This window comes from Elgaria multicarinata, chromosome 4 (assembly GCF_023053635.1).
Source record: "Elgaria multicarinata webbii isolate HBS135686 ecotype San Diego chromosome 4, rElgMul1.1.pri, whole genome shotgun sequence".
Classification (NCBI taxonomy): domain Eukaryota; kingdom Metazoa; phylum Chordata; class Lepidosauria; order Squamata; family Anguidae; genus Elgaria; species Elgaria multicarinata.
The window spans coordinates 26,186,707-26,202,019 of NC_086174.1; the positions used below are offsets into that span (position 1 = coordinate 26,186,707).

Sequence of the window (15,313 nt, forward strand, 5' to 3'; positions counted from 1 at the left end):
AAGTGGATCTATGGACATATCAAGCTTAGTGCTGTCAAGTATTCCAAACAACACTCACATGATAGCAATTCACTGTACATTTGCAAGGTTGCCAGACTGGCAGCTGTGATTATAGAAATCCCCTGATATGGGTACCTTTCATGTGTAGTGGTATTAAACAATTAGATTAGCTGTATTTAATATTTCTTCACTATTTTGAGTGACATAGAAATCAGTAAGTACATTTTTTAGCTTGTTACCTGTCTCCAGTTGTTTCATTCTTTACTAGTTTTGCAAGTGAAGAGGTTGTGGGCAGACCATTTCAGTCTGGAATGTTTTAAAGCTTGTTTCAGATTATGAAAATTATCCCTTGCACCTGTGAAGGTAGTTTTTTCAGAATATTACTTCCTAAAACAGCCTTCCAGATGAGTTGAATTTGTCCCACATATTTGGAGGGGACCAGGTTGGAGAAGTCCGGCCTTAAAGAATGCAATGAACATCCCGGTTTCAGACCATTATGGTTCCTGTGTCTTTGACATTTTAATGTGACAGTGTGAGGGTGCTATCTGTTTGGGGCAGGAGGTGCAGAAGCATAATCCAGTAGCACATAAAAGCTGCTAATACTGCTATGCTTTGTGCTAAAAAGTTCAATATGTGATACTTAACTCTTATTTTAATGTCTTGACATCCTTTATGCCATTTTCCCTAGTCTTAACACCTGACATTTCTTTGGGAGCAAAATATAATCTCTTCAGTACAAGAATATTGATAGGACTTAAATGTTCACCTGGTACATTTGGTCAAGTGATTCAAGAGATACTTGAAAATAAAACAGATGATGACACTCAGACTTGGCAAGGGGGCTACTTTGGGTTGATAAAAAAATACATTGATAAAAAAATACATTTAGCAGTAGATTGATTTAAGCACAACATTGTGACATATATTACTATGCTAACCAATTTTCAAGATACCAATCACCATTGGTTTGGGATGTTTTTAATCTACTGTAAAAACCATGAAAATATTTCTGCGCCCTGAGATTGAGAGATTACAGCACCCTTTCATCCAGATTGCTTTTTGTATGAATCTGTATAAAATCAACATGAACCTCTATTTTGTGGTGGAGATAAAACTACTGTAGCAAGATGTTACTTTATTTGTAAAGTATGATTTGACTTCATTTTAATATAGATGTTCCAAAGTAATTTAGCTTCTGGGATTATTGATGTGACCTACTATGCTGAATGGAAGATGGTTGGAACAAATTATTTTACATAAATAGTTAACATGGACTCTCTCTGTCTCTCTCTGTGTATGTGTGTGTGTGTGTGCGTGTGTGCAAGAGAGATGCAAGTAGAGGTATGCATTCTGATACACTGATAAAATAGCACATGGGGTAAATAATAAATAATGATAGATCACTATTAAGCTAGAATTGTGAACCGCCCAGAGAGCTTCGGCTATTGGGCGGTATAGAAATGTAATAAATAAATAAATAAATAGGAGGAGTGACCCAGTTGAATTTTAAGATGCCTTTTAATAATGTGCTGCTTTTAATAATGTATTAGATTTAGTTGTTTTAATCAATTATATGTATTTTATGGTGTTTGCATTTGTGTTGTACCCCGCCTTGATCCATAGGGAGAGGCGGATTATTATTATTATTATCATCATCATCATCATCATCCAGTACCGGCAATATTTAATTGACAGATAACTTTGAATAAAGGAATAGAGGAATATGTCTGCATGCCCATGCAAGTCCCAACGAGTTGTCCAGATCCATAAACGCATCATGCCAAAATAAGTGGGAATATGAGGAATAAAACATTTAAAGTGCCAGACCTATGTAAATAGATTAATGGAATGGGATACCTTCATTTTAGAAAAGATTGCTGTGTGTGTGTGGTGGTGGTGGTTAGTAACTAGTTGGTGTATTAGGCTTGAAAATAATAATAAGCTGCTCCCTCTTGAATTTTTAAGTGTGTTAAAGGAAGCAATTAAGCATAAGTAACAACATGGAGTATTTAAATCTTAGCACAATGTTGGAAACCTTGGCTGAAATGCAGGGCAACTTTTTACTTGCATGTGAGACAACTGCCTACTTGCAGCCAGAGCTTCATGTGTAGTTCTCAGAGCTGTAGCTCCTATGAGCACATGATTCCACAACTACATACATATGAAATGAATAGCCTGTGTAACCTTCCACGCAGATATTATTTATTTTTTCATTTAAAATATTTTTGGCCTCTCTTTCTCGTGTGGTCACCTACCCAACTACTCTCAAAGGTGGGCAAAAGAGAAGGACCTCCCTTGCTGATCTTAAAGTTTGGGCAGGCTGATATGGGTCAAGCAGTTTTTCATGTGGCTCTTAGGCTATCTTGCTGTTACTTGGCTTTCTGTTTGGTACTGAGGTGGGGTTCCCCCTAATTTCACCCCGTCATACCTCAACTAGATCACATTACAAATGCTTTGGGTTCTTCCTTTAGTGGCTTTACTAGGGGCACAGGAAAGACCAGTAACATGCTATTGTATGAATCCACCACTTTGGTGATGAAAGAATGTTTAACTATGGTTTGGGATATAGATAGATAGATAGTTTTCTTTAAAAAAATTCTCATGCTCTCCCCACCCCCACTGCAACAACCACAAATAAACAACAGCATGAAAGCAACTCATGTTTCTACCCCTTACTGTAAAGTTAATTACATAATTACTCATAGGTAGTTTGGGAGACGTCAACATAGAGGAAGAGTAAAAGTTAAATAAAAATAAAAGCAAAATAAAAAAGTAAAATGCTAAACCATCACAAAAACAAATTCTGAAAACTGCAGAGAATGGTTAAAAAGCAAAATTATCTTAGAAGAAAAGCAAATCATGATACACAAGTTAAGATTTATTTAGTTTAATAAATGTTCTAGTTGCATTGCTGACAAAATTAATATTTGCAATCTGACTGATTTATAACTAAAAAAAAAATCAGAATTTATTAAAATATTATATGTATCCACTGGGGGTTTTATGCAGTATACTGTATTATAGATGTCTCAATGTCATACTAGGCACAATGTTGAAAATTCAGTAAGATGGTTAGAGATAAGCTACAAATATGGACTATCGTGCAAGCCCTAGAGATTTAGTTAATCTGACCTAGATGTTCTTTTGATGATTGAGAACCTACTATTTGTGAAAACACTTCTCAATTTCAAAATGAAACACAAGAATATCCACAGTATAACTTGGCTGTCCTTGTAGTGATGGGAACAGCAATCATTTCTTAACAGAGGAGGATTTGCTATATAAAGTTTTCAGCTTTTAAAGCCGTTTAGATCATTGGCATTTGGAGCAGCAACGATATTGAAAGTTGGAAGTGAATGCCGCATTTGAGTTTTGCCATGTCACAAAGAGGATTATCTGCAGATTCAAGTAACATACATCTTCCCTTTTAATTTCCATGGGCTTGTTGTATAAGATGTTAATTCTTTGTTTCTCACTGAGTTTTATTTTCTTATGCATTCCCATGGAATTGTTCAGAAGATGTTCAAATTAGAGTGGAAAAAGTAACAGTTGCCTATTAAACAAGCATGCAGATCTCAGTGCGTTCACTTGCCAATGTCATCTGCACTACAAAATCTTACACAACTCATTTGTGTTGACTGTTTGGATGTGCCTGATTGTCATTTAATGTTCACATACATGCAGCATAAAACCCTCTTGCACACAAAAAGAAAGGCAATGGCATCTTAATACAGAGTTTTTCCAAGTTGGGCTTCATGGTTACCAGAACATGACCGGAGAAACCAGAGAACCCACCACCTGTCTAGGGCTTTTGGGACTGGCATAGGGATTTTAGAGCAGGGGCCTATAACTTTTGACCTTCAACTTCCCTCATCCCTCATCATTGCTTCTGCTGGTTAGGACAAAACATTTGGAGGGCTACGAGTTGCACACCCCTGTTCTAGATGAATGGGATTGGTAGAGGGATTCCTCGGGTTGGGGCAGTGTGTGTGGTGGGGGGGCGGGACAGGGGACAGTTGTCACTTTCTACACAACCCTACCTTTTGTTCCAGTCTCTCCTTGTCGGTGCAACAATCATTTCTATTCCTGCTGCTGCACCACTGACTCCATCTTTGCTTCCCATCTTGCCCTGTCATTGCAAAACATTGTCAGTAGAACCAACTTTTAAAATCTCTTAACCCTTTCTAGTCCATGATAAATAGTTAACCATAAATTGAAGACCCTGTAGGAAAGAATCAATTTATATAATTTGCGTAATTCACCGATTAAAGCTCTGGCTCTTTTTGATTCCCATAATGTTTTCTGTGCCAAGACGGGCATGTATAAATAATGCATTGTACAGTCTTTTTTGGATTATATCACTTCAGATAGGGTGACCATATGAAAAGGAGGACAGGGCTCCTGTATCGTTAACAGTTGTATTGAAAAGGGAATTTCAGCAGGTGTCATTTGTATATATGAAGAACCTGGTGAAATTTCCTCTTTATCGCAACAGTTAAAGCTGTTGTGATATTATACAAATGGCACCTGCTGAAATTCCCTTTTCTATACAACTGTTAAAGATACAGGAGCCCTGTCCTCCTTTTCGTATGGTCACCCTACTTCAGACTATATGGGGAACTGAATAATTGAATGCTCCTTCATATAAAGGATTCCCTGGTTATAAAAATCTTTCCTAGATGAGTTAATGTTCACAAGGAGATAAGTGTTTGTTTTATTCACTGTTGTCATATCCCACTCTTCCTTTAAAAATGTCATTGCTGCTTACTTAGGGCTTCAGTAATTGATCAGGTTCAAATCATCACCAATGCTACAGCATCAGGGAAGGGGTGTGTGTGTGTGTGTGTGAGAGAGAGAGAGAGAGAGAGGGCTCATCTACACCAAGCAGGATATTCCACTATGAAAGTGGTAATGAAGCAGTATATATAAGGCAGGAGCCACAGTACTGCTTTATAGCAGTACTGAAGTGCACTGACAACCTGTTGGGGCCCATATCACATACCATATACTGCTTTCATACCACTTTCACAGTGCTTTATCTTGCTTGGTGTACATGTGTCATGGGCCCCAACAGTTGTCAGTGCACTTCAGTACCACTATAAAGCAGTAGTGTAGATCCTGCAGAGCACTTCAATACTGCTATATAAAGCAGTGGTGTGGCTCCTGTCTTTTATATACTGCTTTCGTACCACTTCCATAGTGGAATATCCTGCTTGGTGTAGATGAGCGCAGAGAGACTAAGAGATACTTAACATATGAGAAGAAGTGCCTTAGCCCTGTCTCCTCCCGTGTACACTTCCATCACCCTGTATTAGTGGAGGGTGATGTTCCAAAGAGGAGCCCCTCCTGTATCCGTGAAGGCTCTCCAAAGACTGCTGGAAAGTCAGCATTATTAATTGTGAGGTGGGCTCCCATGAATAGAGGAGGCTCTTTTGTTCAGAAAGTTGCTCTTCATATATAAAGGGTAACAAATGCAACAACAGAGGGGGGCTATCACGTTCCCCCTCCTTGGAAGTTTATTAGCCCCAGATATGGAACACTTGAATATGAACCTAACATTTTAACTTGCTCTCAATAGGTTTCTGATACACAATTTCTATTTCAGTCATGATGTCAGAAACTGCTTCCGGCTTTTTAGCGTTCCCACAATCGGCTGCTAGATAATATCTTTTGGTAGTATTATTCTCTGGTGTTAAGACAATAGTGTACAATAGCGTACAATAGTGAGGTAGATGGAATTACAAAGCATGCTGTTGCCTAGGTCAGATAGGAGGTTGGCTGCAGGATGTTCCTCACACTCATAAAAGATCAGGATGCTTGAGATAGGCCATAGGCCAATGGAATAGCAAAGAAATTATGTTTTTCAAAAGTCTCACAGCTGAGAACAGGATAGCCCAGGATAGCTGAGTTTTGAGTGGCAGTTGTGAAGTGACTGTCATAAAGAGACAAAAGTAGATTTCGAGTTTCATTTGGGAATTCTTGCCTTCTAGCTTGTATGTTGGCAGTGTTCTTAGAAGATTGCTGTAATTACCACATATGCAGACTAGAGCTAAGGATTAGTAAAAGGTAAGGGTAAGGGGAGAGAAGAGAATTAAGCCCGCCATGATGAGAAAAGTTTCTTCTAGTTAGGTTGCAAAGAAATGCCATTTTTAGTAAGATGGTGAACAAAATCACTATCAGCAAAGACATTTTTGGTAGTTAACATGCTATTTATACAGTGCTGAGAGTTTTTCTGCTAAAGAAAAGGAATGGACAATCACAAGAACTATTTTAGGATATATAGATCTGTTGAAATCTAGTTAAGCAACATAAGCAATAACAGTTCTGTGAACTGCTTTAATAGTATTTTTTTGGAAATCAGGCATATTAAGAGATACACAAGTAAATTTAATGGAAAAATATTTATTAATTCATTTATTCATTTTAAAAATTGTATGCCCCTGTTATGCCCTAGTGGTATTTGAGGTGGCTTAACAAAATATCATAAACACATCAGTATAAGAAAAACTGTGAAAGAGTGTATAACACCAGACAGCATGACAATGATACATAAATAACAGCTAGCACTGGCATAGGTAACTGCTGGTACAACACTAATATCGTTGGCACAGCAAGTTTTCCCAGAAAACCCGTCATACCAGGTATATGTCTTGCGTTGTGCTAGAGGTAGCTTACAAAAGCACAATGTAGTTTACATTAGGACTAGTGTTGATTTGGATCCTGCCCCACCCCAAATTCAGATTTATTTATGTTTATATTGCACCCTAACAAGTCAATTTGGAACAAAATTATGTTTTAAAACAAGATGAAAAATATAGGCGTTTGTTTTCACTAAAATATTACTGTAAGCGTGGCTATATTTAGCGAAACTGAAATGTTATGAAAAGTGTTTAAATCTCATCTTTAACTATTTTAGAGTAAATGTGAATCTTTAATTTAGGAAAAGGCCCATTGGTGGACAACTTCAGTTTGTATTCTTTGTTCTTATTTACAAACTGCACATTAATCCTATGCAGTTAAGGAGCTATCCGAAGTAAGCAAGAGCTTAGTTATTTATTTCAGAAATCTTATTTTGCAGACACCTGGCTTAAGATCTCGACCAAGGCGATTGCAGTGGTTTGCAGATAAGTGTATTGCAAATAATCAGGTATGTATATTTTAAAGCTTGCTTTGTTTATCTATAAATTTCTAGTAAGGATTCTGCATTTTTAGAAGTCACCCCAATTTGGGGCCTGGGGGAGAGAGACTTCCCAGTTCTGTGTCCTAATGGCCACTGACTACTTTTCAATCAGGCCTATTGTTGGCAGAAGTCTACAGTTGCAGGGTAGGCAGTTAGTTGGCCTTGCTTTTCCTATTCCCTAAGGTTATGTTCAGATGTTTTTGTCAGCCGTGAGAGCTCCCCCTCCCCCATCCACCCCAACAATTGCTTCTGAATTTCTAGCAGAAGCCCAGCTGCTGCCACCTTCTTCTCCAAAGCCCAATGGGAAGGAATAAACTCTATCGCTCCTTTTCCCCAAAGAGAAGTTGGAGGAATAGAGTTCTGCAAGCAGATAATGGAAAACAAATTGCTTCCAGTTTCCTCCTCCAAGTTCTTTGTGGAGAGATGGGTTAAATCCCAGTAGGAAGGCAAATGTCACTTCCTTTTCTGAACTAAGAACATAAGAACCATACTGGATCAGACCAGGAGTGCATCTGGGCAGGCAATTCTCTGCACATGCCACGAGATTTGGGAAAGGGAGGGTGTGGCGACCACAAACAATGGCATGGTTCGCATGTAACCACAACCCATCAGTTTAAAACTGATGAGTTGTCAGGGATGTGTAGGTTTGTTGCTGGGTTAAGCACTAGGTTGTTTTGGCCCCAAACAACTTAGTGATCCAGGTTCACACATCAATGTGTGATCATGGATTATGCACTAAAATGGAAAAGACAACCCATCGGTTTTTAAATTGTTGTTACAGGCGAACAGCCCCAATAGCTTGGTTAGTAGGCCAAGTAAAAATTGATGTATTTCTTTTAAAGAAAACAGTATCAACTTCTTTCCCCTACATGGCACTGGGAGCCTGTAGGTGACCATGCATAGGTTGGTTATGAATTACTACAAAGATCAAGCTGATATACAACTAAATATATATATTGTTAGAACCAATATTAAAAACCTGTGAAAATAATGGCAATTGCTGTATTAGGTACTGGGAAGTGTCAGACAGTTGTTAGATCAGTGTATGCAATATCTATAAATTTTTAAGATTTTGTCAGGTTTGTTCAGAATGTCTTCTTATGACATCTTGCAGAAATTATTACTAACGCATTACTCCATACATAGAAAAAAGCCATCACACTTCATAGAGACACATTTGTCTAACTCCCCTTGTTCCTAGTCATTCATTCTACCCCCCCTTTCTTATCCGTTGTCCTTTCACAACTTTTTACCCTGTGGTTTGTAACAAATGGGGAAATTGCACGACTGCCTGAAGCTACAGATGTAATAAATGTCTAACAAAATAAGCCGAGTTTTGATATCACTTATAGACGTTATAAATATGATGTGTATTGTTCCATTTTCGTCTTAAAGGTTGAAGCCCTGGAAAGCATGGTAGAACTGACTCAAAAGCTGTTTGAATGTGATAGAGATGAGATGTATTACTACATGTTAAAATTATGCAGTAAGTAAAATGAACAGTGTTTTATTTTTACTCTCTCAAATGTTTGGTAAGTTAGACTTACGTATGTCCAGAATAAAATTGTTTGAGCATCCCCAAGAAATAATTAAGGCACAATGCATGGAGTTGGCAGCCCCCTTAAAATCAAAGGGAAATCCAGAAAAAGAGGAAGCTTGAGGCAAAAAAAAATGGAAGTTGCTTACCTTACTGAATCTATAGAATCAATTAATTACAAATAAGGTATAGAATACTCTAGGTGTAGGAACAATCACCCATAGTTTGTTGTTCGGCTAACTCTGGGTTAATTAACTCGTAAACAACACAGAGTTCCAGGTTTGGACATCACAATAACAACTCAGGAATGGGGTGGACCTTTGTTGTTGATTGAAAGCAGAAGCTGCTGCTCAGCCTCAACAATTCTTGCATTAAACAACAGAAAGATTCGGTGCATCTCCAGTAGTGCAATTTGATTTTGCAAAATGACTCCATTGGATACTCTCACAAAGAGAGAAAGCAGTGTCTCAGCCTGGGCCACCTGTTTGCCAAAGCCTTGGGAAGCTTCTTCTCCAACTCGAGATTCTCACAGAATTTCCTCCTCTGTTCTCTAACTGATCTAGTTTCAACTCTGAATCAGAATCATCAAAAACTGTAGGACAATAAAGGCCTTGGTTGTAAGTCATAAAGGTCAGGCAGGTTCATAAGGGAGAAGGCCTTCTCTCAAATATCCAGCTCCTAAGCTGTTCAGGGCTTTGAGGTCAGACCTAGTACTTTGAATTGCCTCTAGATACAAACCCTCTGTAGTCAGTGCAGAGCATTTGGAACTAATGAGATGTGATCAAACTGGTGAGCCCCCATCACTTTTAGGCCTTCAGTTTCAGACTTTTCAGAAAAGTATTGTTTTATTGTTTTATTTTAGGCAGCAGTAAGGTGGAACTGGGGGAAAAGATGGGGTTTAGTATACAGAGAAGTTAACAACTGCAATCTTTGGTGCGATGCTTGCAGCCATCAAAAAATGGGAAGTTTTTGATTCAGGTGCAGGACGCCTTTTCCTGGCTTTCTTGTAGTTTTTCCCCATTCTAAAAGATTGAAATGCTACGAAGTTTCTGGCACTAAGAGCTTTAAGCTAAAATATGCTGGCATTTTTTGCTGGTTGAGCCCTGCCCGTTTTGCCTTTAGCTCTGCCTGCCACTGCAATGCAGCCTCCAAGAGCTTCTTCAAAATGGAATTCAACCCTCAGGTTGAAAGGGGTTCTGTATCCCCATTTGAAGTAGATTGAGTATACTGCGTCAGACCATTGATATTGTTTCTCACCCACATTGTATGAGTACTCTAAGGGTCTCTCTAGCGTCTTTATTGGAGGGATTCTGTATATTGTGCCTGGTGTTAGGGTGGGGAACAGGAAGAGAACTGTATGAGGGACAGAGGTATCCCAAACCAGCTCTGTTGCATTGATGGGAACATCTAACTGCTTGACCATTGTCACACTTTATTCTGCCAGATGGGGGGCAGGGCATAACTGCTGCAATCAAGAAGGAGAGCTTTGGACACACATGGATTTTAAAAAGGGGGTAAATTGAGGTCAGGTCAAGAGTTTTAAGTACATCTATACAGTCTCCCTGGATTATTGGCTGTCATACTGCATAGGACTTACCTAGGTGGCTTGAAGGAATTCTTGCCATGATTTCTGATTGGTCTGGTGTTTCGGATTTTTATCTTACGTATTAGCAGTCCGTGGAGGAGATCATTAGTATGATGGAAGTATTCTTTGGTGCAACTTGTGTGCAGTGGCTTGGGTATTGAGGGGATAAGTGGGATCGGGTGCAGCTTTGAGTGCCTTGCAATCACCAAGGCTTAGATATGAATGGCTGCCACTAGCCCTCTTTAGGTGTTCAGAATAGGAGAACTATCAACAAGTGAGGAGAGGAGCACGCCAGCCCTGCCCCCTCCATCGTTGTGCTGTGCATGTGGAGGGAGGCTGCATGTGCACAGCACTCTATCCTTGGAGGCTCTCCATACAATCCAGAATGCTGGAAAAGTTTGAACATCTGAAGAGGGCATATTCCGTTCTTCTGATTCTTACCTACCAGGTGGACTGGCTACTACTGAATTCAGGAGCTCCATCATTTGGTCCCTGAACAGTTTTTCCTGGTAAAAGTTCGTAGCTTTTGTTTCCCTCCAGCTATGCACGTTTAATCTTTTTCCTCTTCCACTCACGGCAGACTAAGTGGATTATTTTGTTCAAATATTTTCCCCAAAAACATCCCTTCTCGTCTTTTCTAGCCAATACTCAGACATTTCCATTGATAAAACATTTGGGATGGCATTTATGCATTTAGTTCAGCACCTTGCCCATGAGGGAAATATTGTTCATTGTGCTTGAGCTGTATTCCAATTTACCAGTTAGTTTCTTTCAGTTTTAGAGTGTTAACTTGAATAGGGAAACATTCTGCAGTTGGCTTACTTTGGTTTGAACGATAATTGAAGGTTTTTGTAAACCACCTATTTACTCCTGCATAGGTGGTATTTATCTCTTGAGGAGTTCTTTAAAGAAAGTTGCCATTTCCCATCATTGTGTAGTACTAAACCATGTCTCAGAAATTCAAGAATCCTCTGTATAATTTCTCCCTTTGCTTTGAAGTGCTGTCTTGTTTTGCTTTCTACAAAAGAATTTGAAAAGATGTTCCTCTTTGCTACATACATAATTGCTTTCAATAGAAGATCGCCAAATACATTTGCAGTCTCCCAAGGAATATCTCGAAAGCCTTTCATAATCTTACCAGTACGTGGGCAACTTGTTAAGCATTAGAGGACAATGCTGGAAAATTGGGAGCCTCATAGCACAGGACGACTGCAGGTTCAATTCAAGGAGAAGAAATTTTGCAGACATGTCAAACCAATGGAACAATTTCCCTCATCCTCTATTTTTATTTTTATTTTTTAAAAAACAACTACAGTTTTAGGGACACTCTCTTAATAAGTTTCTTCTTATAGTCTGGGATCAAAGAACCTATTATAGAACTAGTCTTGTGCATTCGTAATGACTTTGATCGTTGTACTTCTTGAATAGCAACCCACAAGCCATATGGCAAGCAACTTTTGGAACTGAGGGCCAAATGACACATCACACAAATCATGTGTTTTTCCCTTGAGTGCAAGTTTTTTCTTTCACAAATAGCAGCATGGGGGGGGGGAGTTTATAGGGCTTTAACCTTTTGCCTCTTACTGCGGTCCTGATCCAGATGAGGACCTATGCCTACTGTTTCCATGCAGGGAAAGGCTCTCATTGGTAGTTACATGCAGGCTCAAATCAACTCTCATTTTGTGATTTGGGGTACATCCCTTTGGGCTCATAAACTCTTCTTCCTCCTCTTCTCGTCCACGGATTTCCCTCAGCATTTCTTGTTTTTTGCCATAACATCTGAAGAGCGCTTGCTTGCTTATTTATTTATTTTTATAAATAATCCTTCAAACCACAGTATAAGGTGTATTTGCAAGCTGCCCTTTAACGGATTAGCCCTAACGTCATGGCAAACTATGGTTTGCAAAACTCAGGAAGGGAAAGAGGGAACCTGAGAGAGAGAGACAGAGGAGCAGGCCATGAAACTCAAGGAACAGCAGTAGGTCTTTAAAGTGCCACAAGACTTCCTTATTGTTTTTGTTGCAGCAGACTAATATAACCACCTCTCTGGAATTGTATTTAAGGTAACAAATGAATTTTTGTCCTATAGCAGCTTAGCAACCTGGTGTTAAGACTCCTTCGTGGCTCCTTATAAAATAAGGAAACATAGTGTTTTCCAATCTACCCTGGCAGAACATCCACCTCTTACGCTTGTAAAAAGAGTGTTCAACATAGAAGTGGCCAAGAAGCTTACTGTATGCGTTATTCAATTCTCATCTGTCATTTTCTCAGCAGCTTAAAAAAAGATGTTAGAACTTCATTCTTGGTTTACAAATATTGGTTCACCATAATAAAGCAACTGGGCTTCAAAACGTAATCTTCCTTCAGTAGGAGGGTGTCCTCTCCTTCCCAACAGCAGCCTATCTACCTCCAATTGGTTACTCATACTGACAGCATGTCTGCTGAGAGGAGAAATCTAAGAAGATAAAATTTATCAAACACTGTTGTGCAAATCCTTCAGTCAGCAAGAAAAGACACAACCAATTTCATCTACTCAAATGAAGAGAAAGCAGCTTTGTTCATTGAGAGACAAAAAAACCCTCTTATCTGCCTCTGACCATCTTTCAAAATTGATACATAGTAGTACCACTGACTTTCTGTAGTCATTTCTGTATAGTATAATAAGAATAACTAAGGGTGCAATCCTATGCTTGTTTAGACAGAAAAAAACTCCCAGAGTTTCCAGCATTCCCTAGGCAGTTCTAGGCCTTTTTTCTGTCTAAGGCCTACAACTGTGCCATACATCCAGCTTCTCCCTAGTTTGCAAATCCATGAAGGTACACAGTTTAGTGCAAAAAAATGATGATAAACAAACGTGCAGTCTATATGATGCAGGAGGGTTGAACCTCACCCCTGAGGCCAAATTCAGCCTTTTGGGGTTACCCAAACAGCCATTCTGCCTTCTGCAAGTCACCGGGTAGTTCTGGTTCTGGCCTGCAAAAGCTCCGGAATTCGATTTGGCCTTCAAGCTGAAAGAGATTTGACACCCCATGTCTATTTCACACAAGGCAAATGATGCCCCTTGATTTTTCTTCTTCTTCTCCAGTAGGGAGGGCACCTCTACCATCTCTTATTTTGTTTTACCACTTGTTGGACACAGTAAACCTTAGGCACTTTGAAAAGATAGGGAATGGCAGTCAGCAAGAAATTTGGGCTGTCCCATCGCTATCTCTCAGTTGCATCTTCTAAAACTGGGAAGACTGTAACTGTTTGGAATTCATATTAATGTGGATGGGAGTAAACAATTGGAAACTTAACCTGGATGAGATGGAAATACTGTAGTTGGGTTTTTTGGTGAACTGGGAGTAGATGTGCAACATGTTTTGGATGGCACTCACCGTAATGGCCCAGGTTTGCAGATTAAGAGTTCCCTGCGTCCTTTCCTAGAGGGTCAGACATGATCTCAGTCATTTATACCCTAGATTATATTACTGTAACATGTTCTAACTGGGACTGCCCTTGAAGGGAATTGCCTTTCAGCAAGCGCTAAAAATCTTCAGTGTGGTTTTTGGATGACTTAAATTGACTGATTCTGCTACTGTTCGTTTTAATTCATGCGTATTTTATTGTTACTACTATTCTTTTGTCTTGTGTACTGAATTATGGTAAGATGCATTGGCATCTAATAACTTACAAATAGATAAAAGTAGGCAACTCCTAACAGCAGATAATTTTTAATCAATGTTTAGAATTCCCTCTAAACTATACATATTAATTAAACAATCTTTAAACATTAAGTATTGGAAGAGAATTTCCAACTTTTGAACTAGCCAAAAAATTATTTTTACAGCAATGGCAGGCACATTGCCTCCACAGACATTATCAGTATAGCCCTGTTCAGACAAAACGCTAAGGTACGATGGTTAAGCATTTTGAGCTAAACATTATTATAAATCTTATGTAAACTGCCCAGAGAGCTTTGGCTATTGGGCAGTATACAAATGCAATAAATAATAATAATAATAATAATAATAATAATAATAATAATAATAATTTGTTATAGCAACCAAGAACTACTAAAAATACATCATAAAAGATAACAACATAACGACAGACCTATGCAGGAAGTGCCATCAATTCCAAGAAAAGATAAACCACGTAACAGGAGGATGTGAGATTTTGGCAGGAATGGACTATATGGACAGACACAATACAGCTGCAAAAATAATTCACCAATAGCTGGCCATCAAATTCAACCTTATCAAACAACCCACACCATACTATACATACTCCCTCGAAACAATCTTGGAAAATGAAGATAAAATATACTGGGACAGAACAATTCATACTGACAAAACAATACCTTGCAACCGACCAGACATAACAGTCATAGACAAAAAAGAAAAACACACATACCTCATCGACATAGTAATACCGAACGACAAAAATGTTGTTGAAAAGAAAGAGGAAAAGACAGAAAAATACACACCACTGGCCATGGAAGTCAAAGAACTAGGGCATTAGTCACATCAGTCACTGGTATCACATCAAAAAACTATACAGAAAACCTTCAGAAACTGGGCCTACCAAAATACATCCACGCCACCACCCAGAAAGCAGTCATAATTAAAACATGCTCAATTGTCAGGAAATTCCTGAATCTGTAAAAAACAGCATGACTTGGCAATGCCCGTCACGTCTGTCTAGAAAAACCTCTATGAGCAAGAAAGAGTCAACAAGAATAATGGCTTAGCATGTCATGTGAACCATTCCTAACCATGGTGGCTATACAACCACAGATAAAATATGATTTATCGGCTTAGTCTGTTGTCCAAACAGGCTTTTTGTGACCCAAGGCTGCAATCTATTATTCTAATCCTATTGGTCCAATTCATGTGTAACAACAACCCATGGTTTGTTTAAACCTTGGGAGTTCGGGGCTGTGAGCATGCGAGTCCATTGCTTCCCGCACGCTTGCCACCTCTGCAATGAATCAGCTTTCATTAACAACTTAGAAATGCGTTGTTCCTGG

General features: G+C 38.9%; 1 protein-coding gene across 1 annotated transcript in view; it reads left to right on the forward strand.

Moving 5' to 3' along the window:
• LRPPRC (leucine rich pentatricopeptide repeat containing) overlaps positions 1-15,313 on the forward strand; it is a 140,099-nt gene that overhangs the window by 91,364 nt on the left and 33,422 nt on the right. The window contains exons 26-27 of the mRNA XM_063123988.1: positions 7,079-7,147; positions 8,576-8,666. Of these exons, the coding sequence (XP_062980058.1) occupies positions 7,079-7,147; positions 8,576-8,666 (160 nt within the window). The remainder of the gene's footprint in view (positions 1-7,078; positions 7,148-8,575; positions 8,667-15,313) is intronic.